At 46.7% G+C, this 27,946-nt stretch overlaps 1 protein-coding gene across 2 annotated transcripts; it reads right to left on the bottom strand.

The window, feature by feature from the left end:
• Positions 1–3,106: 3,106 nt before the first annotated feature.
• Positions 3,107–27,919, bottom strand: RBM5 (RNA binding motif protein 5). 2 transcript variants are annotated; one of them, XM_045807171.2, is made up of 25 exons: positions 27,796–27,919; positions 26,388–26,458; positions 24,635–24,800; positions 23,754–23,909; positions 19,333–19,402; positions 18,770–18,843; positions 16,217–16,300; positions 14,967–15,027; positions 14,481–14,546; positions 14,058–14,218; positions 13,491–13,588; positions 12,783–12,870; positions 12,526–12,603; positions 12,371–12,443; positions 11,447–11,532; positions 10,971–11,055; positions 10,666–10,757; positions 8,001–8,162; positions 7,353–7,502; positions 7,199–7,270; positions 6,423–6,602; positions 6,013–6,087; positions 4,900–4,997; positions 4,692–4,821; positions 3,107–3,756 (listed from the first exon to the last, which is right to left on the bottom strand). In XM_045807171.2, the coding sequence occupies exons 2-25, from the start codon at positions 26,402–26,404 to the stop codon at positions 3,631–3,633; spliced, it is 2,448 nt and encodes an 815-aa protein (XP_045663127.1). In that variant the 5' UTR covers positions 26,405–26,458; positions 27,796–27,919; the 3' UTR covers positions 3,107–3,630. The 2 variants fall into 2 exon arrangements, with proteins under 2 accessions (XP_045663127.1, XP_087723159.1); XM_087867033.1 differs by lacking the exons at positions 24,635–24,800; positions 27,796–27,919.
• Positions 27,920–27,946: the final 27 nt, after the last annotated feature.

Raw genomic sequence — 27,946 nt, forward strand, 5'->3', positions numbered from 1 at the left:
GGTGGAGCGGAACCGACTCCCCCAGACCCAGCCGCCCCTACCCCACCTTATCTTGCCCCTGCAGCCTCCTCCCGCCCCTTGCAGCACCACAGACCTTTCCTGCTCCTCTTCCCAGCATGCTCTAGGCCTTGCTTTGTCTGCAGTTGTCTTTTTTCTCTGCCTCTCCAGGTCTGTCTTCTCTTTCTCCCCAGGGCATTATGGTGGTGGTGATGGGGTGCGTCCCAAGGCCCAGCTCGCTCCACCCCAGCTCCTCAGCTGGCGTGGGAGCTAGTCCTGCCCAAATCTGAGCCTGACCTTGTGCCTGCAGCTAAGGTCTCCCTTCTCCACTGACTTCCTTCTGCCAGGGGCCAGCTAGGCAGGAGCCCCTAGGTTGGAACCCATGCGCAGCACTTGCCAGCTTGGTAACCTCCAGCAAGTGTTCTGCTTTGAGCCTCAGTTTCCTCTTTAAAGCGGATGAAAGCAGTGCAGGGACTAAGGCAGATAGGAGGGCCCTGCCTCTGGTTTGTGTCTCTGGGTGGAAAGCTCCCCCCAAAACTTCCATCTTTGGGAAGCTGGGTGAGGGTACGTGGGTCTCTCCTGTCTCCAGCTGAGAGCCCTGGGTGAGCTTGCCCCAACTCCCCCTGACGGTGGATCCATCAGGGGCTCTGCCAAGAGTGTTTCTGTGAGTCAATAATCAGGCTGGTGGGTGAAGGGAGTGTGAGAGGCAGAAATGCATTTTATCGACCACAGAAATTATTCACCTGCTTTGGAAAGAAAGACTAAGAGACTGAAGCACTCATTGTGCCTGGGGCCAGGCTGGCCCGTGCCCCACAGCTGGGCGACAATACCCCTTCTAGCAGAGGGAATTCCGGGGGTTGGGGGTGGTCGGCAGGTGACCTGTCAGGAACCTGCAGGGTCTGACAACTTGTTGCTTGCCTGGTTCCATACAGAGCAAAGCTGGAGTTCCAGTCAGGACTTCCTGAATCTCAGAGACCTGAACGAAGCCCTGGGACCCTCCAGCACTTCAGAACCTGCTGAGAACCCCCACCCCCCACCACCTAAAGCAGCCTGGCCCCATAGACGATGGAGTGCTGCCACCTGGTGGCCACCAGCAGCAGTGTCCTCCTCCAGGGCCATCTCCCCCTCACACCCCACCTGTCCCTGAGGACACTCATCCCTAGGGAATCAGGTTGACTAGTGGCTGGGCTCCGGGTGCCCTTGAGACCCCCCAGCCAGACTGCATGCCTGGGGAGCTTAGCTCAGGCCTGGCTGCTCATCTGGGCTTTGAAACTCGTTTGATGCATGGCCACGACAGCTGCTCCTGGATGGCCCTCAAAGCCTGAATATTGCAGCAGCTGTCCCAGCCAAGGGCAGGCTGGACTTGGGATCCCTGGAGGATCCCTCCAGTTCAGCAAGAGGCCCTTCCAAATTTGGCATTCGGGTTTCCCTGATGAGGACACCTGCACTGCCCTCACAGAACCCCATCAGGCATGTGGAGGATCGGCAGCTCTGGGCCCGGGCAGGACACAGCATGCTCATCGCTGGGCTTGGGGTTGGAGCAGACCACAATGGGCTGGTGGGGAGGATGCCCGGGCCCGTGGGGCTTCAGCCTCAGGTCCTCAGGGATGAGGGCCATTCAGTCCCCAGGAACTCCCAAATTTGGCCTTGCATGAGACCAGAGCCAAAGGTACAGCCTGTCAAATGTCAAGAAATGGGCTCATGGGTTCAGATGCAAGGCGAAGGCTGCAGTCACCTGGTTTGGTGTGCTGGTGACAGGCGTGGCTGTGCAGCAGCCTAGAAGTAGGAGAGGGGCCTCCAGCTTCTCTGAGAGGCTGGCTCAGACCACTAAGGATGCACACAGACTGCACTTTTATAGGGACGCCCACGTCAGGATCAGAGATGCTATGGTCCAGAGCAGTCTTCATAGGAGCCCTGAGCAGCTGAAAATGGCGAGTGTCTGCACCAAGCCCTTCCTGGTGTGGGGCAGCCCATACGGGCCCAAGATGGCTGAAGAGGGCCTGGTTCCCCTGCTAGTGCTCAGCTGTGCCCCCCCCCCCCCCGGCCAACACTACCGCCCAGCCCTAAAGAGGCTTCTGCTTGGCCTTTGATGAGCTGGGTACATGTAATTAAGAGATTCTCAGGTCTCAGGATGTATGTCTTTACCTGGAAGAACCTTCCAGGCTGGCTGTCAGATGCACTGAACTAGGTTGCTTGTGACTGCTGCCCAGACGCAGAGAAGCAGCATGAAGGCTCAGGAGGCCAGGCTGGTCTCTCCCCAGGGCTGACCCTGGAAAGCAGGAATCTGTCAGCTGGACCCTTATTTGTGAGGCTCCCCAGTGTTACCCCACAGAAGCCCAGGTATGAGGCTTCTGCATTTGCCTCCTCATCTTCCAAGGTACCCCTGGGAGGCTGAGGCGAGGGCCCACGGGCGCTCACCTTGCAAGTGTCTCCTGAGCACTTTGCATCCTTTTACAAGGGCCAGGCCTGCCTGAATATAAGAAAACGCGACCACCCACAGAAGCTGTGACATTACAGCTTTGAGAATAAGCTCCCTCCCTGACTATATGCCAAACACGGAGCCCACGCACTCGGTTCAACCAGATTGGCAACCTGGATCCCCATCACCACATCGGGGCCCAGAGCAGCCTCAGACACACTTCCTGCCCTCGTCAAGATGACAAGGATGGGCTTGACCCCATTTAGAATGGTAAACTCGGCAACACCCGAGCAACTCTCAGCAGCTGAGGTGAGACGACAGAAAGCGAGTGGAGAACCACAGAGGGGACAGGGCTCCTCAGTCCCTGCACCTCAGCAGAGCAGTAACAGCCAGGCGCCGCATGCTGGAACAGTCTGTGGAAACCGGAGACACACAAGTTCTCAGACTCACTCTGCTCTTTAGAAAATGGAAGTGGAAAAGCTGACTCAGTTATGACTGAGTTTCCATGAAGAATTTTAAAACATGTTAACACACTCCTGAACTTAAGAATCTGAACATGACTGGGGTAAGGAAAACAGCCTAAAAGACTATTTATAAATAACTTTTAACACACTTATCTCACCACCAGGCTTGACTACCTCAGACATGCTCTGCACACCTGGTCACCCAAGAATAAAGAGACACAGACACTCATTTTTCAAGGTATTTCTTTTGTAAAGGAGCCAGATTTGGCAACTAGACTGAAAATCTTCCAAAATTCTGTACAAATGTGTAATATACAAATATACACAAGGCTTTTGCCAAGAAAAGACAGCACAACAAATGACAGAGGCGGCTTTGGTGTCACATACCACCCAGGGCATCTCAACACCCCCTAGGAGCGTGAGGGGCTGACAGACCATGACATGGGCTACACACGTAAAACACACTACATTACACTATGTACACTGAAGTATAAAAGACCCACTGTCCCCTTGGCCAGCTCACAGGCCCTCTGGCAGGAAGGAAGGCCATTCGCCAGACAGCCCATGTAAGGAGAACTCCTGTAAGTGGGAGAACCTTGTAGAATGGAGTGGTTCGCCCTAAAAACTATTAACAGCACAAGGCATGCCCTTAAAGAGACAGGTGCTAAGAGTGAATTCAGGAGATGGACCACTCCTTGTGCTCCGAGGAGCTCCTCGTCATCTTTCCCTCCCTCCCTCTTTCTCCGAGCCTCACTCCATCTCAGTGAACCGAGCGAACATGGCCTTCCGGACAGCATCTTTGTAGGAATCTGCACCAGACAGTCCGTATGCACTGCCTTTGGCTCCCAGGCCAGCTCCTTTTAGCCGGACTTGAGCCTAGGGGAACAAAATGTCTGTCAGCAGCTGGCAGGTACAGTGTGGACCGCTCCAACTCCTGCTCGTCCAGGCGACTCCCAACCAAACAGGACCACCCACCGGGGACAGGAGGGAGGAAGCTTGGGAGACCTGGAGTAGGTGTAAGGCCTGAAGGAAGAAAATGGGCTGAGGAAGACAGGCAGATAGAGACACATCCCCCACCCTGCCCCCCAGCGCCTGCTCAGCAAGCTTCTGTGCCTCGTCAGGGCCCCAAAGCACTCCACTGAGGCCGAGGAAGGCCTGGTAATTATGGGCACAGATCACAGCACGACAGCCCGATGTCAGCAGAACTCGCCTGCACAAGACAAACACGTTCTGTCTCTAACAGTCTGACCAAAGCTGTGCTGCCAGGTCAGAGAGGGAGCACTCACTGGTGGCACTCTGCTCTGGAAGGCCAGTGGGTGAGGACCGCTGAGCCTGAGACCGTATCTCAATCTGAGCTCTGACCGACTACAGGATTTCTTACCATGGATGAAAATCCGACTCAGTCACAATTTATTTCAGACATAACCAAGATCACTTAGAAAGAAATTAAAGCACAGTACACCTTTGAAAAACCCAATCGAAGCTACGTGCATCTGAGGTGTTAAGTAAGAGACTGTTCTAACGAAGGACACAGACACACACAATTCTCAGAAGACAGCTTCTGCCCAAAGAGACCAAACGACCCAAAAAATCAAGTAGGCTAGAACCCCCATCCCTCCCAACTGATGTCTTGAAGACGGGGTGACCTGAGGGGAGGCTGCAGGGCGCAAGACTCCCACCGGGTGGTGGCGCTGCCCGGAGGAGACTGCCCTCTGTGGTGAGGGAAAGCCGCCCTGGGCCCCTGGCTGCCTGGCTGCTTCCGTCTCAACTCCTCACTAGAATTAGCCACCGAAGCCCAATCTCACGCTTACCTCGATGGGGGCTGTGATGCCTTGACACTTTCTTCCCAAACCCGAGCCTTCCCGCCAACCCATGGCCTGCAGCATCTTGTTGCCAATGTTACTGTGGTCAATGCCATCTTTGGTGGGCTGCTCGTAATTCCTGCCAGTGGCAAACACACAGTTACTTAAAGCGGCCAGAGCCCCTCCGAACGAAGCGGGAAGGGCGCGCAACACGTACACAGTGCCTGCATCAAACTGCTTCTTGCGCTTGGGCTCCGGCGGTTCTGGAATGCCGTACTTCTCCCGTCTTTCTGCGGCTCGATCTCGGTATTTCATCTATGTGGGAGAACAAACGAAGCCAGACGCATTCAGGCTTGAATCTGCCACAGCCTAACGCACTCGGACTTCACGACTACCACCCTCCAGGGCTTCCCTCATCTGGAGTCTGGCCTCCCAGAGTGGTCTGAAATCGCAAGCTGCCTTATTTCCCGCACCGCACTCAGTCGACTGTGCGGAACCTGGGCCGGAGCAACACCTGCATCGAGCTGTTTTATTTAATTAGCCCTCGCTTGTCAAGCACTTCGACAGGCCTGCTGGGCTGTCGCTGCAGCCTGGAGGGCGAGGAGGGCAGCGCTGCCGTTCCTCTCACCGCTGGGGATGGGCCCATCTCCAGGGACAGGCGGGCCCATCTCCAGGGACAGGCAGCACCAAGGAGGCTTTCAGAGACCTGCTCATCAGTCCCTGGGGAGCTGGCACCATAAACAGTGGAAAAGAATAGGAAAGCAGAAGCCCTAACTACAGACAGCCCAAACTACAAAATTATCGTGGGATGAGAAATTTCAGTAGCTCTGCCCACGAGCTCTTTCTAACCCATGGGCCTCTACTTGTATTTTAAACCTGGCTGGCCCTCAAACTGCCTCCTGAACTATCAAATGCCTATATTCATTACTGGCCTCACTTTTGCTGCCTTCACCCCAAACCCTGCCCTGCCTACGGCTTCCTTCCGTATCACCTGCAGTGGTCTTATGCCCTGATGTCTCCTGGGCCTAATGTGAAGCCTCCCTTATCGCAGGCCAGACGAGACCACGTTCTCCTTACTAAGGTGCAGCGTGCCTCACCAGCAAGTACTCGGCCTCTAGGACCTGTGAGCAGTCTTCAGGATGTGCTTCTGTGCGTCCTTACGGACACCCACGCAGAGCCCCCGGGGCCAGGCTACATGAGCCACAACGGCTGGGTGACAAGTATGTGACAAATCCTACCTTGCCCCTGGGACCTGGAACCAAGTGCTACAAATAAAAGCTAAAGGCAGGTACAAGACACTGCTACCGGTGGCACAGTGACCCTCATTCACCTCTCTCTCCCTCAGCTCCAAAGCTTCCAGCTCCTGCTCACTCAGCCGGGATCGTCGGTAGATATCCATGTTTTGCTGTGCAAGAGATTTGATAGACATAGTAAGTAAGAATTCAGAGCATCCTGATTTGAAATGTCTATTTCTATCAACATCTATTTATTCAAAGAGTCAAAGTTCAATTCGATAAATCCACCACGGCACGAAAACCAGAGCCTAGTGTCTATGGAGCCTCCATGCTCCTCGCCACTTTGATCTGGAACAGACCATAGTAAGAACAGCTTATTTCAGTGATATCTAAGAGGTGATCACTCCATGCGGGGATCTGCTGAACCTGTACCACAGTCAGGGCACCCATGTCGCCTCGCTGCCTCCCCTCCCTGCCTCAGATCAGCTCAGGGAAGCACGGCCACCTTGTGAAGGTCTGAGAGCTGCTGGTGCCTGACCAGGGCATCTCTGTTGGGGAACTGGCGCCGGCAGAGCAGACAGGCCATCTTCTTCCAATCGGCCAGTTTCTCTTCCTCACTCTCAAGTCTCTCCACCAGCTCCTCTTCATTGTCACTGTCACCACTGTAGGCAGCAACCAGACCCCTCTGGGGACAAGAGGGTGGGTCATGGACACATGCAGGAGGAAGGAGTCGTGACTACGTATCTGGAAAAGTCACGTGTCATTCCAGGCGTGTGAGGACCCCCACTGCCCCGGGCCACACTCCGACAGTGGGCTACATCTCATTCACCAGTGTGCAACAATCAGGTCGGCAGGCGCAGGGCCTGCCAGCCTCCTGGGGCCCGGGAAAGCTCCTGGATGTTTTCAAACTGCTCACCACGAATGAAAAACCCAAAAAGAACAGATCAGAGTAATGGCCCACCCAGACCAGTACCTATCAACTAAAACATGTTTCATTGTCTCAATTTTCTCTTTCTAGACTGTCAAAACGCTCTATTTGCATTTTATGCAATAAAACTCAACTGAGCTTAGGAATTCCGGTTTCATTCACTGCTCCAGCTCACCAGCTCCCACCCAGAAAACACAGCCCTGGACATGGATTCTATGTGCAGGAGCTGCTCTAAATACCCACTGACAGTGACCACATCCAGTTTTCAGGAGGAACCACAGCCAAGGTGAAGCGGAGATTCCCGCTGAGGCACAGAGCACACGCGGGCTAAGACACTGGCGGGCCTGCCTTACCTTGAGAGGATTCTCCTCGTCTCCATTCCGCACCAGTTCTGGGATGAGCTGCTGCCTTTCGGCTAGGGCTCCCTGGGACACAGAGAACAAATTGTAAGCCTCAAGTTTTACTTAAGTTCCCATCGCGAAGTGCGGCCATTCCTGCTACTGTTACCTTTTTCTCAAAGAGAGCAAAGCCGGCGTCTGCTGCAGCGGACTCTCTCCTGTCTTCTTCCCTCAGGGAATTAACAGGTTGAAAGCTGTTCTTAAAATTTTCTTTCTGCTTGTTCAGACTCTTAGCCCAGCGTTCCATGTCTTTGGCGATCTAATGACGAACAACCACCATGAAAAAACCATTTCGATACATGACTTGAGAGAGCAGTCCCCTGTGCCACAGTGAGCAGGGTCTCACCTCAGTCACAGGCTCTGCAACAAAATCCCCTCGGCCCTTCCTTCTACCTACAGATATCCTCCTGAGATGCTACTGCACACGACCGAAGTCACTAACGAGTACTGCTCGGAAGCCTGTGAATCTTCTAGGATAGTCTTCCCTCTACGTATGTATACAGGCAACCGAGGAACATTAAAAAATTAAAAAATGCTCTGCGAACTTAATGTAAATAAGATGTGTGGCCCAGTCTTTTAAAAAAATCCAAATAAAACTGACACAGATGCCACAACTCAAAAAAGAAACAACAACAAAAAAAACCCAAAAAAACCCCAAAACAACAACGACAAAAAAAAAACCAAAAAAAAAAAAAAAAAGCCTCAACCCCCAGAGAGAACGGAGTCTCCTGGCTGGGTCACAGTGCCATGGTCTCACCTGCTGGGCTGTTTTGCTCTTGGGTTTCTCCTTCTTCTCCTTCCCCTCTTTTGCAGGAGGTAGGCCCGTCTGCTGGTGGGAGCTGGACTCCGCGGCTGGCACGTACGTCTCCTTCTCTCCATCCCAGTAGAGGTACTGCTGGGTCAAGGAATTGTAGTAGTACTAGAAACAAAACACAGTTAATGCAGACCTTCTGCTTTGTCAAACCATTAAAGGAGTATCCTGTTAAAAAGGTATGTCAAGATTATTTTGTCAAAAAAAACTAAACACAAACACAACACATGTTGCACAACAGTCGTATTTCCTGCCCAGAGAGAAGCTGCTGCGCGTGCTGGTGTGGGAAGGATGCAGAACCAGCCAGTGAAGAGTGTGAAACTTCGTGGACAAAAGTAGAATATGGTTTCTAAAGAGTGTAGTTCCATTAATCTAATCCCTGGGCCTGGAGGGCACCCAAAGAGCCGTGTGTCCGACTCCTCTCCACAGAAAGGCCATTTATACAAACCAGGTGGCAGAACAGGTGGTTCATTTTTTTTTTAAGATTTTTATTTATTTTATTATTATTTTTAATAATCTCTACACCCAGTGTGGGGCTTGAACTCACAACCTTGAGATCAAGAGTCCATGCTCCACCGACTGGGCCAGCCAGGTGCCCCGTGTTCAGGAGGAGCTTTTAATCACACATCCTCCATGACAACCAGTCAATAGCTCATCACTGGGTTCGACCATCCGGAACCCCTTGGACACCCAGACAACAAAGCACAGGGCCGTGAAGAGCCAGCTCGGGAGCCTGCGAGGTGGTAAGTGAAGGAACCGGACCTGACGTACGCAGGAAGCACAGCAGTGGTAGACAGCACCTCTCTCTCCTCTTCTGTATTCCCTCGTCACTCACTCTACCTGCTCAGCAGGGACCCAGGAGAGACGGTCTGTTACGTCTCTTCTGGGGAAGGTGGCATGGGTCAGACACAGGAGTCACAACTGCTGTGGCCACTAAGAACTGCCTGGGTAAGGGTGAGACTTCACAAACGAGAAGTAGAACCACGCGAGGCTCAGCTAGCTCAGAGGGGCCCCTCACTGCTTCACACCTCACTCTCAGAAACCACAAGCTCTCAATGCCAAGTTCCTGTTAAAAGCACTTATTTTACTATTCTATATATACAGCTCCTGGTCATAAGTAATTGTTTATTTATGGAGTGTTAAAACTGCCTTTCCTCTTTAAAATAATATACGACTACCCAAAATAAAACATCACCCCGGAGATCTGCTAACTTCTACCCTCAAGAATACATCAGGATGCTACGTTAAAGAGGCTGGACACAAGAGGTCACATGTTATCTGACGCCATTTACATGAAATGCTTAGAAGAGGCAAATTTACAGAGACAGAAAGCAAATAATGGTTGCCGGGGCAAGAAAGGACTAAGGAGTGACTGCTAATGGGTAGAGGGTTTCTTTTTGGGGTGATGAAAAATGTTTTAGATTTCAAACAAATAAATAAATAGCAAGGGGTGCCTGGCTGGTTGAGTTGGTAGAGCATGATCTTGATTTCAGGTTTTTAAGCTCAAGCCCTAGGTTGGGTGTAGAAATTACTTAAAAAAATAAAATCTAGGGGTGCCTGGGTGGCACAGTCAGTTAAGCGTCCAACTCTTGGTTTCGGCTCAGGTTTGATCTTGGGTTTCTTTCCCCCTCTCCCTTTGCCCCTCCCCCCCCGTGCATGTGTGTACTCGGGCGCGCACTCTCTCACTGAAATAAATTTTTTAAAAAAGATTTTATTTATTTGAGATAGCGAGCGAGAGAGCACAAGCGGGGGATGGAGGGCAGAGGGAGAAGCAGGTGGGAGCCCGACGTGGGGCTTGATCCCAGGACCCTGGGATCACGACCCAAGCCGAAGGCAGACACTCAACTGACAGAGCCACCCAGGCATCCCTGAAATAAATACATCTTAGAAAAAAAAAATCTTAAGGGGGCGCCTGGGTGGCTTAGTTGGTTAGGCATCTGACTCTTGATCTCAGCTCAGGTCTTGATCTCAGGCTCATGGGTTCAAGCCCTGTGTTGGGCTCCACATTGGGCATGGGCCTACTTAACCGCCCCCCCCCCCAAAACCTCCCCCAAAACAAAACAAAACCACAAAAACCTAAAAACAAACAAAGAAACAAGCAAACAGTGAATTTTATCTCAATTAAAATACACAGGAAGAGAAACCACATTTTCAAACTTCTATCTAGGTCTTTACATAAAAACTAAAAGCCACCTATAAATTTTAACTTGACAAAATAATCCATGGTATTAGAAGTCAGACTAGAGGTTACTGAAGAGGGTAGGTACTGACCAGCAAGGGGCATGAAGGAACTTTAAGTGTGCCAGGAATGTTCTCTCATCTCAGTGCTGATAGACATATGAAGGTGCATACGTGTAAACTTTCAAAGAAATGTACACTTCAGCTTTGTGTACTTTTCTATATGTACATTGTACCTCAAAACACTTTTAACCTCTAAGTTAAAAAATTAAAATCCTAAAATAGAAATTATATCTGGATGGTTCTGAAGAACTTAAAACTCATCCGGGGCACTCGCTCCTTTGCTGGAGATACTTCATGTCATGCCTCATAAATGGACTAAGTGAAACGAAGGTATTTCTATTGAAACTGGGGAGGAACACTGTGCATTTACCTGCGAGTTGGGGTCATAGTACAGCCCCGTTGTCGGATCATAGTAATAGCCCGAAGATTCGTCATACTGGTAAGTGGATGTGTCAGGCACTGCTGCAAAAACAAAACCAGCACACAGTCATTCCAGGTACGAAATGAGCTTTCCTTCAGCCTCTAGGCCACTGAGATACGGCAGGCCTGAATGGTTGTCTTCTCTCATATCCCCAAGTGTCCCTCTGACACCCACAAAGGGAGAGGAACTCTTACTAGACATAGACAACAACTAGGACCTTCCAACTGTCAACAGCCCCATGAGGTTTGGCTTACCATATTTGGTACCAGGAACTACACCAGTGGGGGAAGCCGCTGGGGCCTGTGTACTTGTGCTAGTGCTAGGCTGTGCTTCCTCAGTCTGGAAAGAACAGCAGCTTCAATATAATTTCAACTGTAAAGCCTCTTAAGAGAACTAAATCACTGCAATCATCCAGGTGGAAGGGCTCCCCTGACAGACACACTGTAGCGATGATCTAAGGCACTCCTTGAACAAAACACATGCTGACAACTTTCTTCCTAAAGGTCAAGTCGGAGCATGCAGAAAGCATACATCCTGTTTGGAATCTTATGTTTTAAATACATACCCCCAATTATTTTATTATCTAATAGTACCAGACAGAGAGAAGTAAGGTTGGAATGTCTGTGTATTATTCAATCCTGGCTCACACAGCAGGAAAGGATAATACTTGGACAGCAAAACAAAGTTTCCCACACAGTCACCAGTTCTGTATTTAGGACGACAGGATTACCGGAGAGCTGGGAGGATTGGAGGTCTGGTTATACAGCTGGGGACTCTGGGACACCACAGCCGCCGAGGTGGTGGTCACTGCCGTGCCTGATGATAAACACAGGGTAAGGTTAGCAAGGGCCAAGGCACTGAACTCCAAGCCAGACATCTTTATCTGTAATGCCCGAACTAGCCTTCTATCTTTGTATATGTCAGTTCTTTATTTTTTAAAGATTTATTTACTTTTAGAGGGAGAGCGCGGTGGGGAGGGGCGGAGGGAGAGAGTTTCAAGCAGACTCTGTGCTGAGCGCGGAACCCGAAGCAGGGCTCGATCTCATGAGACTGAGATCATAACCTGAGCCAAAATCAAGAGTCAGTCACTTAACTGACTGCGCCACCCAGGCGCCCCACGTATGGGTCAGTTCTTAATAACCTGATTCCACTAAACATCCTGGAACCTGGAACGTTATCATTTTTATAATCCTACTAGAATGCTACACACCAAGTTAAATATTCTGCATGATGGTAAGAAAAGGAAGAGAAGAATCCATAACTGCTCTGGGGTTGAGAAAAGATTTAACTATAAGGCTTTTATACTTCTAGAACAAAAATGAAAGGAAAGGCTTCTTACAATGACCCTTTTGATGGATGTCTGGGCTCCAGACTCTAGGGCCACACCCTCTGCTCACATGAACCTATGTGGGCACCCACGATTCCAAATAACACAGCCAGGGGAGACACAAAGTTGAATTCTAAGAATGAACACTTATCACAACACGGTCTCTAAGAGGCTGTCATCCACTCTGATCTTGCCCAGAACCTTCGGCACACGGTGACAACCCCAAATGTGCACCCTCTGCCCCCGCCCTGCAGGGAAATGGACACGTCCTACCTCCTTAACCATAGCTGCTTAAACAAAAGCTAAAACAGAGATGAAGTTTACTACCTGATGCAGATGATGCATCAGATTCCAATCCTCCAGCTTGTTGCTGATAAAACTGTTGGTAATCCTGTGAGTACTGAAGAAAAGTCCACTGTTAAAGCTGCTATTCTCAGACACGCTCTGGAGAGCAGAAGTTGGATGCTGTTAAATCCACCTACCTGGGCATACTGGGCATAGCCATCCTGGCCTGGCTGCAGGTAACTGTAGTCAACACTGCCTCCTTCGCCGCTCTGGGACTACAAAATGCCAAAAGAAGAGGACACACAGGTGAGGTTACTGAACATCAAGGAAAGAAGCCAGAAGTACTCCCTAAAGCTGCCCTTGGAGAGCTCCTAAGACACCAGAGGAAAGATGACTTCTGTGACTTTGGGAACCACCACACTACTTTGAAAAAAGAAACCATCCTCCACCTTACCTGGGTGGATGACCACTGTGCGGCAGCAATGGCTGTACTAGCTACAGAAAAGGCGCTGACCCGGTTACCATCTGGCAGGACCAAGTCTCTGAAATCACAAAAATCCAATCATGTGGCTCTATCTCAATAAGCTCCCAATCTGTACCCCCACTCTGCCAAGGAAGAGAAATTCACTCTAAGCCTTCGCTGGGAGCTCTCAAATGCTAGCAAGGCCTCAGTTCAGAGCAGGAAGGGGTCTCCACGGGCCAATTCCTCAGTGTGCAAATGTCTCTGTAGTACCGTTTCACTCCGTATCCTGACATTTACAGAGGTGTCTGTTGGATGAGAAATGACACCAGGAACAGGAAACAGACATCTCTAGACTGAAGCTCACTCTATACGAAGGAAGCTATTTGCATGCTGTTCTGGAAAGGATTATTTCCAGATGGGTTTGCACTATCCTGAAGCTGTTTGCATAGCACATATTCTCAACCCATCTGCTATGTGTGCCTCTGTCCTGCTCTGAAGTTTTCTGGCAACTGTTTTTTCAGGACAGGAGGGAATACGCTGTGTAAGAGAAGGAAGACAACTGTCTCCCCGCCGACCTTGGCAACCATGGAGGATCGTGTCTCAGTGTCGAGACCATGGGCTTAAGGTACAGTCAGCAAAGCATTCCTGGGCAAATGTGCAAGTACAGCAGTTTGAAATAAGGACAATAAAGCCACTCACTTTCTGGCACTTTTTGCAAAATCAACCCCAATAGTTTTGCCGTCAATTTTCAAAGGTGGATGGAGACTCTGTAATATCTGAAGCAGCTGAGAGGCATCCTGAAGAAGAATGTCAAGAAAGACCATCTTGTCATGTAATTAAAACTCTCTCCCTACCACCTCCTCCATTCAAAGGAGTACAGTTTTCTATTAAAACAACAACAACAACAAAAAAAACCCAACACACAACCCCCCCCACAGTAATTCATTATGGTTTGTGCTTATGAAACCTTGAAGAAATAAAAAAAAATAGCCCTCTTTCTGCCAGCTCATGAAGATATCCCATATTATTAAAGGAGTAAATGCTAAGCTGATCTAAAACAAAGCAAGAAGGAAAAAATTACGCTGTGGCTCAAACTTTACTTCTGCCAATCATCTAGAGGTATCCGCATTATTTTTACCACTTATCATATGTAGCCTTGAACTTTGGGCTCCAGGAGCCTTACACATGGTATTACAATTATATGAACCACATTTGCCTCTTAAAGGCCAGTTTCTTTTCAAAGGAAAGATTCAGTGAGCACCTCACCATTGCAGAAGACAGCTGCACAAACGCGAAGCCTCTGTTCTGCTGGGTCTGTTTGTCTTTTATGAGGCGAATGTTATTGACAGCTAAAGACGCGTAGGGAGACAGCGCTGTCATGATAGAGTCCACCACAGTGTGCGGGGCTATGTTTCGAAGTATGATTGCTGGGGGTGAAAGAGACAAATGACATGTATGTGCATTCCCACCACCAATGCTTTCCAAGGCAGGCTCAAGGACGAACACATAAATCAATCTGGTGAGATTCCTAGTATATGCTGCACTTTGACATGGAGAAGACTCTAAAAACCAATCTTTTATGGGACAAACTGAAGCTATCGCTGTTCATTAAAAAAGGGTAAGGGAATAAAAACTTCCAACTGAGGTCAGCTTCCATCACAAAGGCCAAAAGAGCACCGTGGGACTTACTATCACAGTAGTAATCCACAGACTGAACAGATTCTGTGGTTCCAGGGGGCACTTCCTGTTCAGAGTCTACAAGGGAAAGAGATAGGGAGACTCAGTAACTGAAGACAAAAAATAAACCAGCGCATTTTTAATAAAGAAATACAAAGTTTTAATTATAAGTAAATGTAGCAGTCATTTTTTCCCCTTCTTTTTAAACCATCTGTGGCTGTAATAAATGTGGAATGAAAAAATTGGAGGACTGACATTACCTCAGGACTAAAGAAAAGCAGATGCAGAATGCAAACAAGGTGAGCGGGCTTAATTTTCGAAAACAAAAGAACTCTCTGCACCCACAATCACCAGAAGCATCTACCCAATATAAGGTAAGAAAGTTTAGGGAACATATATGAACTACTTGTTGAAATGCCCTACAATCTATATCTATCGCAGACATTCTTATTAGTCAGGTTTTTAATGCATATTCCAAACAGCTGAGTTTGGGCTTACCAAACTTGTCCGCTCCACATCGGAAGCATTTTAGTCTTTTCCTGAAATTGTTAAGGCAGCACTGGAAGAAAAAAAGTTTTCTCTGTAATTATTTCTCACAGTAGGCCAGGCTTACTTGTCATGAAGTGGGTTAGAGCAATAGGCTCCTGGACAAGTCCCAGTAAGCAAATAAAAAAGCAGAGAGTGATATCATGTAACCAAGACAAAGGGGCATTCATCTAAAATTTAAAATGTTTCACTGTGAATTCTTCCAAGAAAAACAAATCTTGATATACTGTGAAGTAGAATTACATTTTTATCAAGTTGGGGGAAGCTTCAGCTCACCCAAAAACCCTACGGCAGAGCCTACAGTGGTAAAGTTCTTCTTGTATGAGAAGAGCACTCACTATATAGACCACTCCATACACAAACACAGTGTAAACGGAATACTGTCTAGTCCCCTCCTGGACACAGGCCACATGCAGAACAAAGAATCCAAGTACTCTCAGAATGTCAATGGCAACACCCAAGCTCAAAATGGTGCATTGGTGGGGGCACCTGGGTGGCTCCGTTGGTTAAGCGTCCGACTCTCGGATTCCGCTTAGGTCATGATCTCGGGATTGTGGGATCAAGTCCTGTGTCAGACTCCCCACTCAGCGGGGAGTCTGCTTGAGATTCTGCCCCGCCCTCCTACCTACCACTCACACATGTGCTCTCTCAAATCAATCGATCACTCAATCTTAAAAAACAAACAAACAAATGTGCACTGGTGACAGGACCATAATGTTTTTATTTAATTTCTTTTAGTTTTTACTATTTTTTATAAGCTCTATGCTCAACACGGGGCTTGAATTTATGACCCTGAGATCAGGAGTTGCATGCTCTACTGACTCAGCCAGCCAGGTGCCCCGAAAGGACTATAACAGATCTTTCATAACCTGAGCAAGGTCAGAAGGATTTCATGTAATTAAAAGACTATGCCACAAGCTGAGACCTCTGGAAATCAAGAAACAGTAAAGTGGAACAAACCTAAAAATCCTAATTGAAACACTGAACTTAGAACCTTGATCTTAATAAATAAAATCGCTAGTGTTCTAGGGACTCTAGGACCTACACAGGAGGACCCAAAGAAAGTCACAAAGCATGAAAATCCCCCTATGATAAAAGCTGGTAATTATGTACTTTCTAGTTTCCTTGTTCAGACAGACAGACAAAGAGAAAACAACAAAACCCTAAAGAGTTTTGTCTATTTGGTAAGAATACATGCTTACCTTGTTACAAAGCCAATCTTCAAACTTAGGTCTGGGATTGCTATAATGCATCGCAATGTGCTTTCCTTGAATCACCAACTTTTTCTGTAAAAAAAGAAGTAATTAGTTATTTCCATTGTGAGGAACATGTGTCCATTTTCCCAGGGCAGAGCACACTTCGGAAAAATCAGTGCTCTGGAATTAAATGGACAACATACGGGGAGGACCAACCACCGCCACCTATACTCTGCCCATCCAATCCTTCAGATAGGCAGTAAGAGAATGGGATGCGGAGTAAAGGTAAACGGAGTCAGGGAGTGCTGAGAAAGCTGCCAAACTCTAACCGCTGACATGCACCAGGCCGTGTCTCCAGCAGAGACAGAAGTCCTAACATTCAGCATTGCCAGGCTGCCTGAGAGTGACAGTCTATTTCAAAAAACAGAAGACACAACTCTCCCAGTTCTGAGGTTGCCTCCTACTTTAGCCTCAGCATGGTGTGTCCTTGGGCTTCGCTTCACTTTTCCCCCAGTCCCCCGTCCTTATGCAAGGTAAAAGCTTTTCTATTTCCCCTTTCCCCAAACTCCTGCTTTAGGATGTGTCCTCTGGGGGACGAGGGGAGGGGAGCTCAGTTTTAAAGGGCATCTGGTTACAACTCTTTCTTTGGAGGGCCTATTCTGAATGCCATCGACTCTAAAGCAGCTAAATGAGATTTCCTCCTGCCAACTGAAACCATGTTATGTCCTAGGTGACGGATGTGTTTTTCCCTGAAATACATGGTACTCTCTTCAAGACGAGTACCCAGGAGGCCAATGAAGTTTCTTCAGGGGGGTCAGAAGAGTTCGTAAATGTATTCACCACCTTACCCTTCAAGTCAACCATGTGACTAAAAGGGACGCAACTTTAAAAGGTCAAAACTCCGAGCTCGATCGGTGTAGCCAAGAGTATACCCAGCACCTGCCCCCAAAGAGCCTTCATTTAACAGGAGCACCTTTTCTTTTGCTTTTTATGGGGGGGCAAAGAGGGGAGGGAGCGGGGTGTTCTGACGCTATCAGAACAGATTTAAGGAGGAGGTTAGATATCCAGATTTTTAAAAGGAGTCTAACCCCTCTAAATATACATACTGTTGAGCAATTTGGTTCTTGCAAATCCTGGAAGAGTTAGGACATGCTGTGAATGTTGTCTCTGCAATATCTAAAGGCAAGACTGCATGTCTGGCCAAGAAGGAAAGAGCTGAAGGGCCATCCACTCACTGTTGTACAGAAACAAAAATGAAGCTGGGAGATATGTCAACAGATCATCCCAGTAGGAGGGGTGTGTGCTGGGGGAGACTCCAAACTATCACTGAGTCCCTAATCCTATTGGCCTTTTATTTCTGGAGTGAATTTGAACTGTAATGAAATATTACACATGAACTCAGCTTTGTATACATTAAAATTGTGGAGATTTTTAAATGTCTTATGGGTTTTAATTTCCTTGGAGTTTTAAACTCCCAGGCAAGCCATTCTGATACAGCCACGGCATCAAAAGATGCTGTCACGTCAAGAAAGCAGACTCACATGAAGCCTGTGTGTACCTTCTGAATTTACTAGGATGGTATCCACGGTATGAAATGAATGAAGCTCTACTTCTGTAAGATCAGGCGTCACCTCTGGGTTAAGCAAATGAGAGGCTTAAAAATCTAATAAATCAATCAAAATGATACCCTCATTAGTGAGTCTCTGTTATAAACAACAATATATTACCAAAGAATATAACTCATTTATGGGTGATAAATCATAAAATGCTGCAGAAAAGCAACATAATGAGTTAAGCAAACTTCCCAGAATGCACTTGGTTAAGGCATTCAGTACTGTGCTTTGGAGTTCTGGCAAAAAATGTTATTTAAGTGCCAAGTACTGAATGTTATCTTGACAAACTGTAGAACACTTCAGTTAATGCTACATCAAAGAACCATCAATGATTTGCTTTGAACGGAATATAAAAGGCATTCTCAGGGAGATTAGAATGTTAATGCCACTTTAACTAGATTAGACAGCAGCAGGACACCAGCTCCCAGGCTAATCTCATCAGACTTATTGTTCATAAATTCCATGAGGTCCTTAAATAGTCCTTGAAGACCCACATGAGCAGTTACGCCTCCTGGAGGCTTGTGGTCTCCAAGTAGCAATAAAGGAATAACTTCAAAATGCCTGTAGCAAACTTCTACTGTGTTCTCTTCACTGTCAAATCGAGAGTTGGATATTTTAAGGTTACTCTCAACGGACATAATGAATTGGAACATAATTAGTAGCGGAAAAGGGAATGTCAAGATGTTTTGGTAATCGCCAGACAGGTATTCAGTGATTAACAAAGCCCTGCCAGGCAGCCACATTTAAAGGCAGAGCAAATTCTACAGTGCAGTCCTTGCTGCTGTATTTACCCTAATATCAATTTTAATATATACAAAGCTGTTCTTTTAAAAAAAATCACTCCTTTGGAACAAACCACTCCTTCAACCTTTTTTGTTTTTTTGTTTTTAAATTGTACAGACTTGTTCCATTTTCATGAATATCTAGACTTGGTGAGTGAAGCAACCTGATTGGCTTCCATCCAGCTGGTAGCATCTTGCAAGTGATAAAACTCCACGAAGGCGAAACCACGGCTTACACCTAGAGACAGCATTCAGATATAGACGGGATACTCGTGTTAGTCAGTTCCTTTATAACAGGTGAATCTCTCTCCCACTGCTTCAACACTGCGTGACAAAGCCAATTGGGAAGCAGCTTTACAAATGTGACTTGACTTGGGGATCTTCTTGATACTTTGCCATGGCAAGGAACCAAGCCGCCTGAACTAAGTGTCACTCGATTTGATTCCACGCTTAAAAAGTAACCATGCAACCGACTACAAACAGTCAAACAAGGAGTTTATAAATCACTACTTACCGAAGGAAAAAAAAGCCCCTAAAAACAAAGTTTTTTAAAAAGGTCCTCAGGTGCTCTCTAATATCGTTTTCAAAGAGTCACATTCCTTAGCCATGGCAAACCTTTCATTCTGAATTCATGTGCTTGAAGACTGGGGGAATCAGGATGGTCTTTAGGGGCTGAGGTGGGAATGGGGAAGAGAGCCAGAAGAGCCGGAACTAAGCAAGCTCTCACCTGTTTTCCTTTTCATCAACCTCACGTCCGCAGGCTGAGGGCCTTCAAAGGACTCCATCATTTCTCGAATCTGCAGAGTTTTACACATTTATAGTTAAAGCTTCAGCCATACACTATTCCACACAAAGAAAGTTCAAGGACCAGGAACTGCATCAGCTGCTTAATCGACCAAGTTTTTACCTTCTACCACCAAAATTTAATCATTCTAAAAACAATAATAATAAAAAGAACACTTCTCATAGAAACGAATGTACTGTAACAGTCTCGAAGGCATTCTTTGTATAATACCTGGGAATTTCTTTCAGGTACGAATATTTATGTTATGATAAATAGTCTTGTTGGGGTGCCTGGTGACCCAGTTGGTACGCTTCTGACTTTTTTTAAAGATTTTATTTATTTATTTGACAGAGAGAGAGAGAGCACAAGTAGGCAGAGTGGCAGGCAGAGAGAGAGGGAGAAGCAGGATCCCTGCAGAGCAGGGAGCCCGCTGTGGGACTCGATCCCAGGACACTGGGATCATGACCTGAGCCGAAGGCAGACTGAGCCACTCAGGCGCCCCAGCATCTGACTCTTGATTTCGGCTCAGGTCATGATCTTAGAGTCGTGAGATCAAGCTCCGTGTCAGGCTCTGCACTTGGCAGGGAGTCAGCTTGGGATTCTGTCTCCTTCTGCCCCTCCCTGCTGGGTGAACTCTTTCTCTAAAATAAAAAAATCTTGGGGCATCTGGGTGGCTTAGTTGGTTAAGCATCTGCCTTTGGTTAGGTTATGATCTTGGGGTCCTGGGATGGAGTCCTGCATTGGGCTCCCTGATCAGTGGGGAGTCTGCTTCTCCCTCTCCCTCTGCCCACCAGCCCCTAGCTCATGTGTGCTCTCTCTCAAATAAATAAAATCTTAAAATAAATAAATCTTAAAAAAAAAAAACGTCTTGCCCATGGCATGCTGTCTTGCAAGCCTCTCTTAGTCTCACCTCGCTGTCCTTTGTTCTAAGGACCAGAAAGAAAATGAAATTTAGAAGAGACAGAGAATGTGGCATTGTCCTCCAAGTATATGATCAAGAATCAATAGGCAAAAAACAAGGAATTCTCTCAAACATTTTTTGCACAATCATCTTAAGAAATAATTTTCTTACATTTACACTAGTGCTAAAAATTAACAAAGCTCGTAACATTCCTAGGCTCCTAGTAAGTCAAAATAAACGTCAATTGAGCCTAGAAGAATGAATTTGGGCTGATAGGTTATTATTTTTTAAAGATGTTATTTATTTATTTATGAGAGAGAGAGAGAGAGAGAGAGACAGGGAGAGTGAGAGGGAGAAGATGACTCCCCGCTGAGCAGAGCACCTGACACAGGAGGCTCGATCTCAGGACCCTGAGATCATGACCTGAGCCAATGGCAGATGCTTAGTGGACTGAGCCACCCGGGCGCCCCTTGTAGGTTTGTTGTTGATGTTAGACCAAGCCTTACTGCAAAAGGCAATGAAATACACTAGTCTCTTAATCATGCTAGGCAGAAATACTCCCAGGAAAAAAAAAAAAACAGGGACAAATTTGTGAAATAAATTCTTAGTGGTCCCCAACTTTCCATAATCACATTCAAAAGCTACAGAATTATATACTATTGCTCCTCGTTATTTGTGGATTCCGTATTTGCAAATTTGCCCACTCACTAAAATCTGTAACTCCCAATCAATCCTTCTGGTGCTTCCAAGTCATTTGCGGACATGTGCAGAGGACAGAAAGATTTGGGTCGCCTGATGCACATGTTCCAGGCAGAGGCAATGCTTTGCCTTGTTTCAGCTTCTATCATGTAAACCAGTGTTCTTTTCACAGTCTACTGAGTGCCAAGTTCTTCACATTTTCATACTTTTTGTTAGTGATTTCACTATTATTATTATTATTTTTAAAGTAAACTCTATATCCAACATGGGGTTTGGACTCAAGGCCCTGAGATCAAGAGTTGCATGCTCTACTGACTGAGCCAGCTAGGCGCCCCAGTGATTTCTCTATTTAAAATGGCTCTCCACGTGGAGTGCTGAAGTTCTAGCTAGTGTTCCTAAGCACAAGGAGGCTGTGATGTCCCTCAGAGAGCAAATACGTATTGTTAGATAAGCTTCATTCAGGCTTGAATTGAGTTACAGTGTTGTTTGGTATGAGTTCAAGGTTAATGAATCAACAATATATATGAGACAAGGCATTTTTAAACCAAAATGCACCTAAAACAGGGTTATGTATTGATCTGTTGATGAAAATGGTTGTGACCAGAGGCTAACAGGAACCTTTGCATTTTCCCTAGAAGTGATGGTTCACTATTCCGTATTCTATTTGCAGTGACTTTACATACCATAACCACCACCAATAAAAAGAATTGACGATGTCTATTTTTTCCACAGAGTAGGACACGTTCTACACTGAGCCAGACCCCATCATGTGACTCAGGTCCATGCTTAGTAACATAGTAACTGAAAAGTTAGTCATCAGAGTAACTAAAGACAGTTACTATAAAAGTAGTGGTAACAGTAACATATATAGTAACACAGTAACTGAAGACAGTTTACTCTAAGAGTTCACATATCAGTGGGAGGGCTAAACTAAAAAATCGGCTAACAATGAATACGATAAATTGAAGTTCAGGAGATTACTCTAATTTTAAAATGTTTTAAAGACCTCAACAAGTGAATTTGCTAAGAATACTGCACAATTGGGGAACCTCAGAAATTCCGCTTTGAAAACCAGCCTTCTTACAGTAGGTACTTCCATTTCCCTGAAGAAGCCTGCAATACAAAAGCATTAAATCTTGTTTCACTGCCAGCAGGGAGGCCCCCCAAAGCCAGCGAGGGCACTGCTTCCCCATGCCACGCACCTCCTCTGCAAACTCCTAGGGCCACAGGCCAGCAACTACTCGAGGAACAACCTGCTTAACTAGCAAACTTTCCTGAACTGACTCCTCCCGTAGGAATTCCTGCATCTCCTACTCCACATGCCCACTGCTGCCCCACCTGAGCTCTGCTCTGCCTTCCCTGTCCTCCCACTACCATTCTTTCCCTCCAACATTCTAACCTGTACAACTCTTGCTACCAAGCAAAGCCCTAAGGAACTTCTTTTATACTTATCTGGGTTTTCAATGATTCTAGCACCTGGCCTCAACAGCACCTTCTCACCCACCTCTCTCCTCCCAAAAGCCTTTAAATTCAACCAAATAAATCTGGTTGAAAGGCCTTGTCTACATTCAGAATCTATTTCCACGTTTGCTTATGTGATCCCACTGCCTGAGGGCCAGTCTACCACACCCTTCCCCCAGTTCTCCACCAGACCCAAACATTTCTAGCCCTTAAGAATCAGCTCAACTAAGATCTCCCTGGAACCCTTCTTTACCCTCCACTAGTAAAAACACCCCTTAAAGAAGCTTCCAGAAACATTCCTTTTTTTTTTTTTCTTTTTAAAGTAATCTCTATTCCCAAAGTGGGGTTTGAACTTACAACACGAAAATTAAGAGTTGCATGCTCTACCGAGTGAGCCAGCCAGGAGCCATCCCCCCGCCAACAACCCGCTTTTTCCCAGAGACATTCTGCAAAACTTCTTTCGACACCAATCTGCCTAGGAGATCAGGAAAGGCCTCACCTAAAGGAGGCTTTAAGCAGAGAAAGGCACACCGGTAAAGTGACAAACATGTCCAAAGTGGCTACAAGGGAGGCAGGTGGTGGATGTGGCTGAAGAAAACGGGTGAGGGCCAGAGAAGAGACTGCCACCGGAAATCAAGCCCCTGGCTGGCCAGTCTGAGGAGTGGGGAGCCAGGGAATGGCCTTTCTTTTTGACAGGCTTCTCAGGTTTCAAATGGATAGTATACATTTCATCAAATTAAAGGGTAGCCAAATCATGAAGAGAGTGTTTTTACTGATACAGCCTCACCAGGTAAGTAACCAGTTCAATAAAAACGCACCGATTACCTTCTACGGGCTATTGAAGGAATAAGACCTGCTCCCTGTAGTTAGGAACTTCTGAAAACTCAACTCTATGCTAAGCTTCAAAGCCTAAATATAGATGGTAGTTTACCTCTGAACCAAGCTGAAAAGAACTCCACCCTAAAGACAGAAATATACTTCACTGGCTGAGATGTCGGCTTGAGATAAAAACAATAGCATGAGGGGCGCCTGGGTGGCACAGCAGTTAAGCGTCTGCCTTCGGCTCAGGGCGTGATCCCGGCGTTATGGGATCGAGCCCCACATCGGGCTCCTCTGCTATGAGCCTGCTTCTTCCTCTCCCACTCCCCCTGCTTGTGTTTCCTCTCTCGCTGGCTGTCTCTACCTCTGTCAAATAAATTAAAACAAAAAACAAAAAACAAAACCAATAGCATGAGAAAATGCTAGAAGCCCCAAATCTGCTGTGCCTACTGGACGGCTTGTTAGAACTGCTGTTTCCCCTTACGTCGCTCTCCGTGATGGTGATGGGAAGGCCGCGCAGCATGATGGTCTTACTCTCCCTCTCATCACTGATGTCATGTCTGTAGTCATGCTCGCCATAGTCACCATCTGAATGGTAGCCATCTTCGGATCGGTCACTGTTCCTTCTTTCACGTTCTCTCTGATTTACAATAAACAAAATCACAATTAAAATAACACTGGGTTTATACTCCTAGGAATTTATCTTTAGGAACAACAGAGAGGGTATGGAAACTCCATGATGATGTTCACTGTAGTATTTCTAAACCGGGAGGGGGAGGGTCCATAACCATCTTGTTCACGAAGAATGGTTTAACAACTCACTGTACAGTACACTACCACACAATGAAACTCTAACTACTCCGTACCTGTTAAATATGAAAATTACGTGCACAGAAGAAAAAAAAAACCTGCAAAATTACATGGGCAGCACATTACTTCTAAACAAAGCTATGTTTACATGTAGAAAGAAATGAGAAAAAACCCATGCTGACTGAAACTACAACTTTTAGAAGCAGCAGCTGAGGCACAGGCTTGATATATTATTATGCTCCAATTGCCTCATCTTTGAAATGGGAAGACACCTACTGTAAGGGATTGAGTTCATGTAAGTCAGGTGCTCAAGAGAGTGTCTGATGTATGGTGAGCCGTATGTAAACCCTGGCCAGTATTTCTAGTATCCCAGGCTCAGTTTGTCTTTGAGGATTAAAGTCACCTCAACAGATTTCAGAATAAGAGAGGGTTTGAATATAATACTCAAGAGTAGAGTTCCACACTTTATATACTTATCACATTTCCAGAATCTTAGAGGCTTTGTGCATTCAATTCATAATTCTAACTACTCCATACCAGTTGCTGACCACTCACCTCTGGGCTGTCATAGTCTCGGTAGTCATCATATCTGTCGCCCCTCCGATCATCACTAGATCTTTTGTAATCTGAGTCCCTCCGCCTGCTTCTGGATTCACGCTCATCCCGGTCATCCCTGTCTATGATGGAACCGTACCTTCCACTACGCTCTGTTCTACTCACTCTGCCAGGGAAAATAATTTTCATTTACTCTGAAGTAAATCACATTTTATACCTTTAGAAAACACAGTTGAAAATACAACCCCCCACAGCTCAATGTATAAGATATCCAAATAGTTTATCATATCCCTTAAAATTTATCACAAAACTACAGTTTACAAAGACGAACACTAGGAAAACATCTACATCCCCAAAGGCAAAGATAATTTTCAGGATATCATACTAAATCTGATAATATGGCTATTACATGTTTGGGTTTAATTTTTTTTTTATTAAAAAGGTCAGGTTGTCCAAGTTCATCCTGTGTATTCCAAAGCCTGTAGTCTACGCATATCACCCCTTTTATGCCTGATTCGGATCTTAGTGATCAAAAATAGGAAGAAAGCAATTTTTAGCATTTCACCCAATTTCAAAGGAGAGTGTGTTCTGACTCATCTACTCTCAAGGGTATCACACTACTGGGAAATGGACCAACAACCTGGATAAGTTAAATTAGTTTTTTTTTTCTTCATCAGGCAGTTAACCAAGTTCATTTGTTAGACATAACCAACACCAGCAGAGAATATTATTTCCTATAACATCTGGTTTTTTGGTTACTGGATAGCACTGGGCCTCACAAGAAAATCTACTAACAAGAGGCTTAAACCCATTTGACTACAGATATAGTTCTTTCATAAACTGTTTACCATGTTCATAAAACTACAAAAGGCTTAGAAGGGCCTCATTTAGAGTATACAAATTTAACAAAAAGACACCAATGAAACAAGTAGTCTAGGACTACTTCATAATGTGAACTATGAGGATGAGAAACCCTAAAAGGGTAAATGTTAATTTAGTAAGTTATCTGGAACCACAGACTGCTAACACAGCATTAAAACAATGACATCACACGACAGGAACATCTGAGTCTCTCTGGGCCATCAATGTGATCTATCACTGGGATGAGACTCAATACTAAGTAGGAAGGTGGCTGAAAAGGTCGTGTATGTAAATCAAATAGTCCAAGTGGGAGAATCCATATGACATGGCAGCCAAATGCTCTCATCTTAATTCTCCACTAATTCTTTAGTAACTTTTCATTTATTTTTCATGTAACCCACAGTCCATCCAAAGCTTCTATAAATCTGGATCATCTTGCCACAGAGGGGACAATAACAAGAACTAGCATTCACTGATTGCTTGCTATTGCCAGCTATTGTGCAAAGTGGCAGACTTGTATGGTATCTCCTGGCTTCTGCATAGGCTGTTTTCCACACTGGGAACCCTCAGTGACCCACTCCCTCCTTTGCCTAATTCTTACTTACCTTAGAGAATATTTTCTCTAGAAAGTTTTCCTAGATGTTTCCAGGAAAAACATGCTTCCTATGTGTTCTAATAGCACCCTCGACTTCTCTTACATAGCACAGTTCACACAGTGCTTCACTTCTCTCACTAAACTGCATGCTTGTAAGAGCAAGGCTCATGAATTCACTAACAGCAATGCCTGGTACAAAACAGACACTCAAATATTTGTTTGATAAACAATTTTAAAAAAATAGTTCAGTCCCTGATGAAATGTTGAGATCAAAGACAATGTATTGTAGTAACTTACCGTTTGTCTGAACCCATTGTCCTACTGAAGACGTAGCACACTGTTCCAAAAGGTTCAAATTTGTTTTTTTTCTAGGAAACAAGAGAGATTGGCTGCTGAAAATTTGAGAGCTCACTTGAGTCAATCTTTCTATAAGCTAGGACACTACTGAGGTTGGAATTTCATGAAACTATTACCAGTGATTATCCAAGGTGGAGGCAGGGAGGTGGGGGAGGGGGATCAACTGTCAACATGAAAATCATTTGTTGAAATGAGCATAGCGGAAGAGGAAGCATACTTTAAAATACTAGATTCCCCATTCAATAACAAACTCATAAAAGATGCAAGCAGAGGATTCCTTCCTTTCTCCTACTTAGGATTACGAAGCAAAAAAGGGCAGAGATGCAATCAGCGCCCTGTGTTCTAATCAAAGCAACTCCAATGGGGTAAGTTGGCCGTTAAAACAATAATCAAAGCGTCTTTATTTATACAAGGAGCAACATAAAATTCAAAATTTTCTGATGAAAAGCTTAAATCTTTTTAGAAGCCGGGATGCTGGCTGATTGAAATCTACTCTTTATAACGCAACGGTTGATCCTAACCTATTTCAATGAGACAAGATCAAACCTCGACACAACTTAAAATTCCTCAGTAACAATAACCACCACTAACCCTAGAGGCTGCCAGCTGGGCCCCGCAGCGCCCCGGCGGTGATAAAACACACAGCTAGACCGCGTTCAATTCGTGCGAGGTCTGAGAAACTAGTTTCAGCCGTCCCTGGCGCCTGTACCAGAGTAGGAGCTCAACGAACATTTGCTGAATTAATAAGTGGAAGAGAACCACCTGGGAGAAACAAGGCCTTGGGCAAAATCTCTAATGCTGCCCCTCGTCGCCCCGGCAGTGCCTGGACCCACCTCCGTGGGGTGTTGCGGCCGAGATGGCGGCGCCACAGCCTGCGCGACCGACTCGGGCGTCCGGCTTTCCCTTTCTGCCTGCACACGCCCCTGCCGACCCCCAAGAGGCTCCCCCAGCCTGCAGATCAGCTTTCCCCGAACAACCTCCCGGAGAGGGCGGATTCAGATGCAGCTGCAGGGCGATGGCGGCTAGAAACTGCCGGTCGCCCCTGAGAAGTACTCGAGGGACAGGCGACGGCTCCACGTTCAGTTGGGCTGCGGAGTCGGAAACGCGTCCCGGCAGAGACACAGTCAAGAGCCCGAAAGAAGCGGGCCTCGGGTGGGGCGGGAGGACGCCCTCTGAAAGCTGACAGCGCAGAAGGCGAGGAGGGGCGCGGCCCTCCAATGCCTGGGGTAGGTACTCGGGAGATGCGGCTGGGGCTGATCGGCCGCCGCCCGCGGCTGTCACAGAGGCTGCACAAGGCCTGCCTCAAAATCAAGAACCGCGGGTCGTTTCGGGCGGCTGCCGTACTTACCCCCAGGAGAGACCAAAGTGGCAGAAGTAGCGGTTTTGTGCCCCAGAATATCCAACAGGGTACGGCCGCCTCACAAAATGGCGCCTCGGTCGACGGCCGTCTCCTACCCACAGTACCTCGCGCCTGTCCCCTCCCCCACACCACCCGCCTC

The sequence above is a fragment of the Ursus americanus genome, chromosome 14 (assembly GCF_024610735.1).
Source record: "Ursus americanus isolate L20-20 chromosome 14, mUrsAme1.1.p, whole genome shotgun sequence".
Classification (NCBI taxonomy): domain Eukaryota; kingdom Metazoa; phylum Chordata; class Mammalia; order Carnivora; family Ursidae; genus Ursus; species Ursus americanus.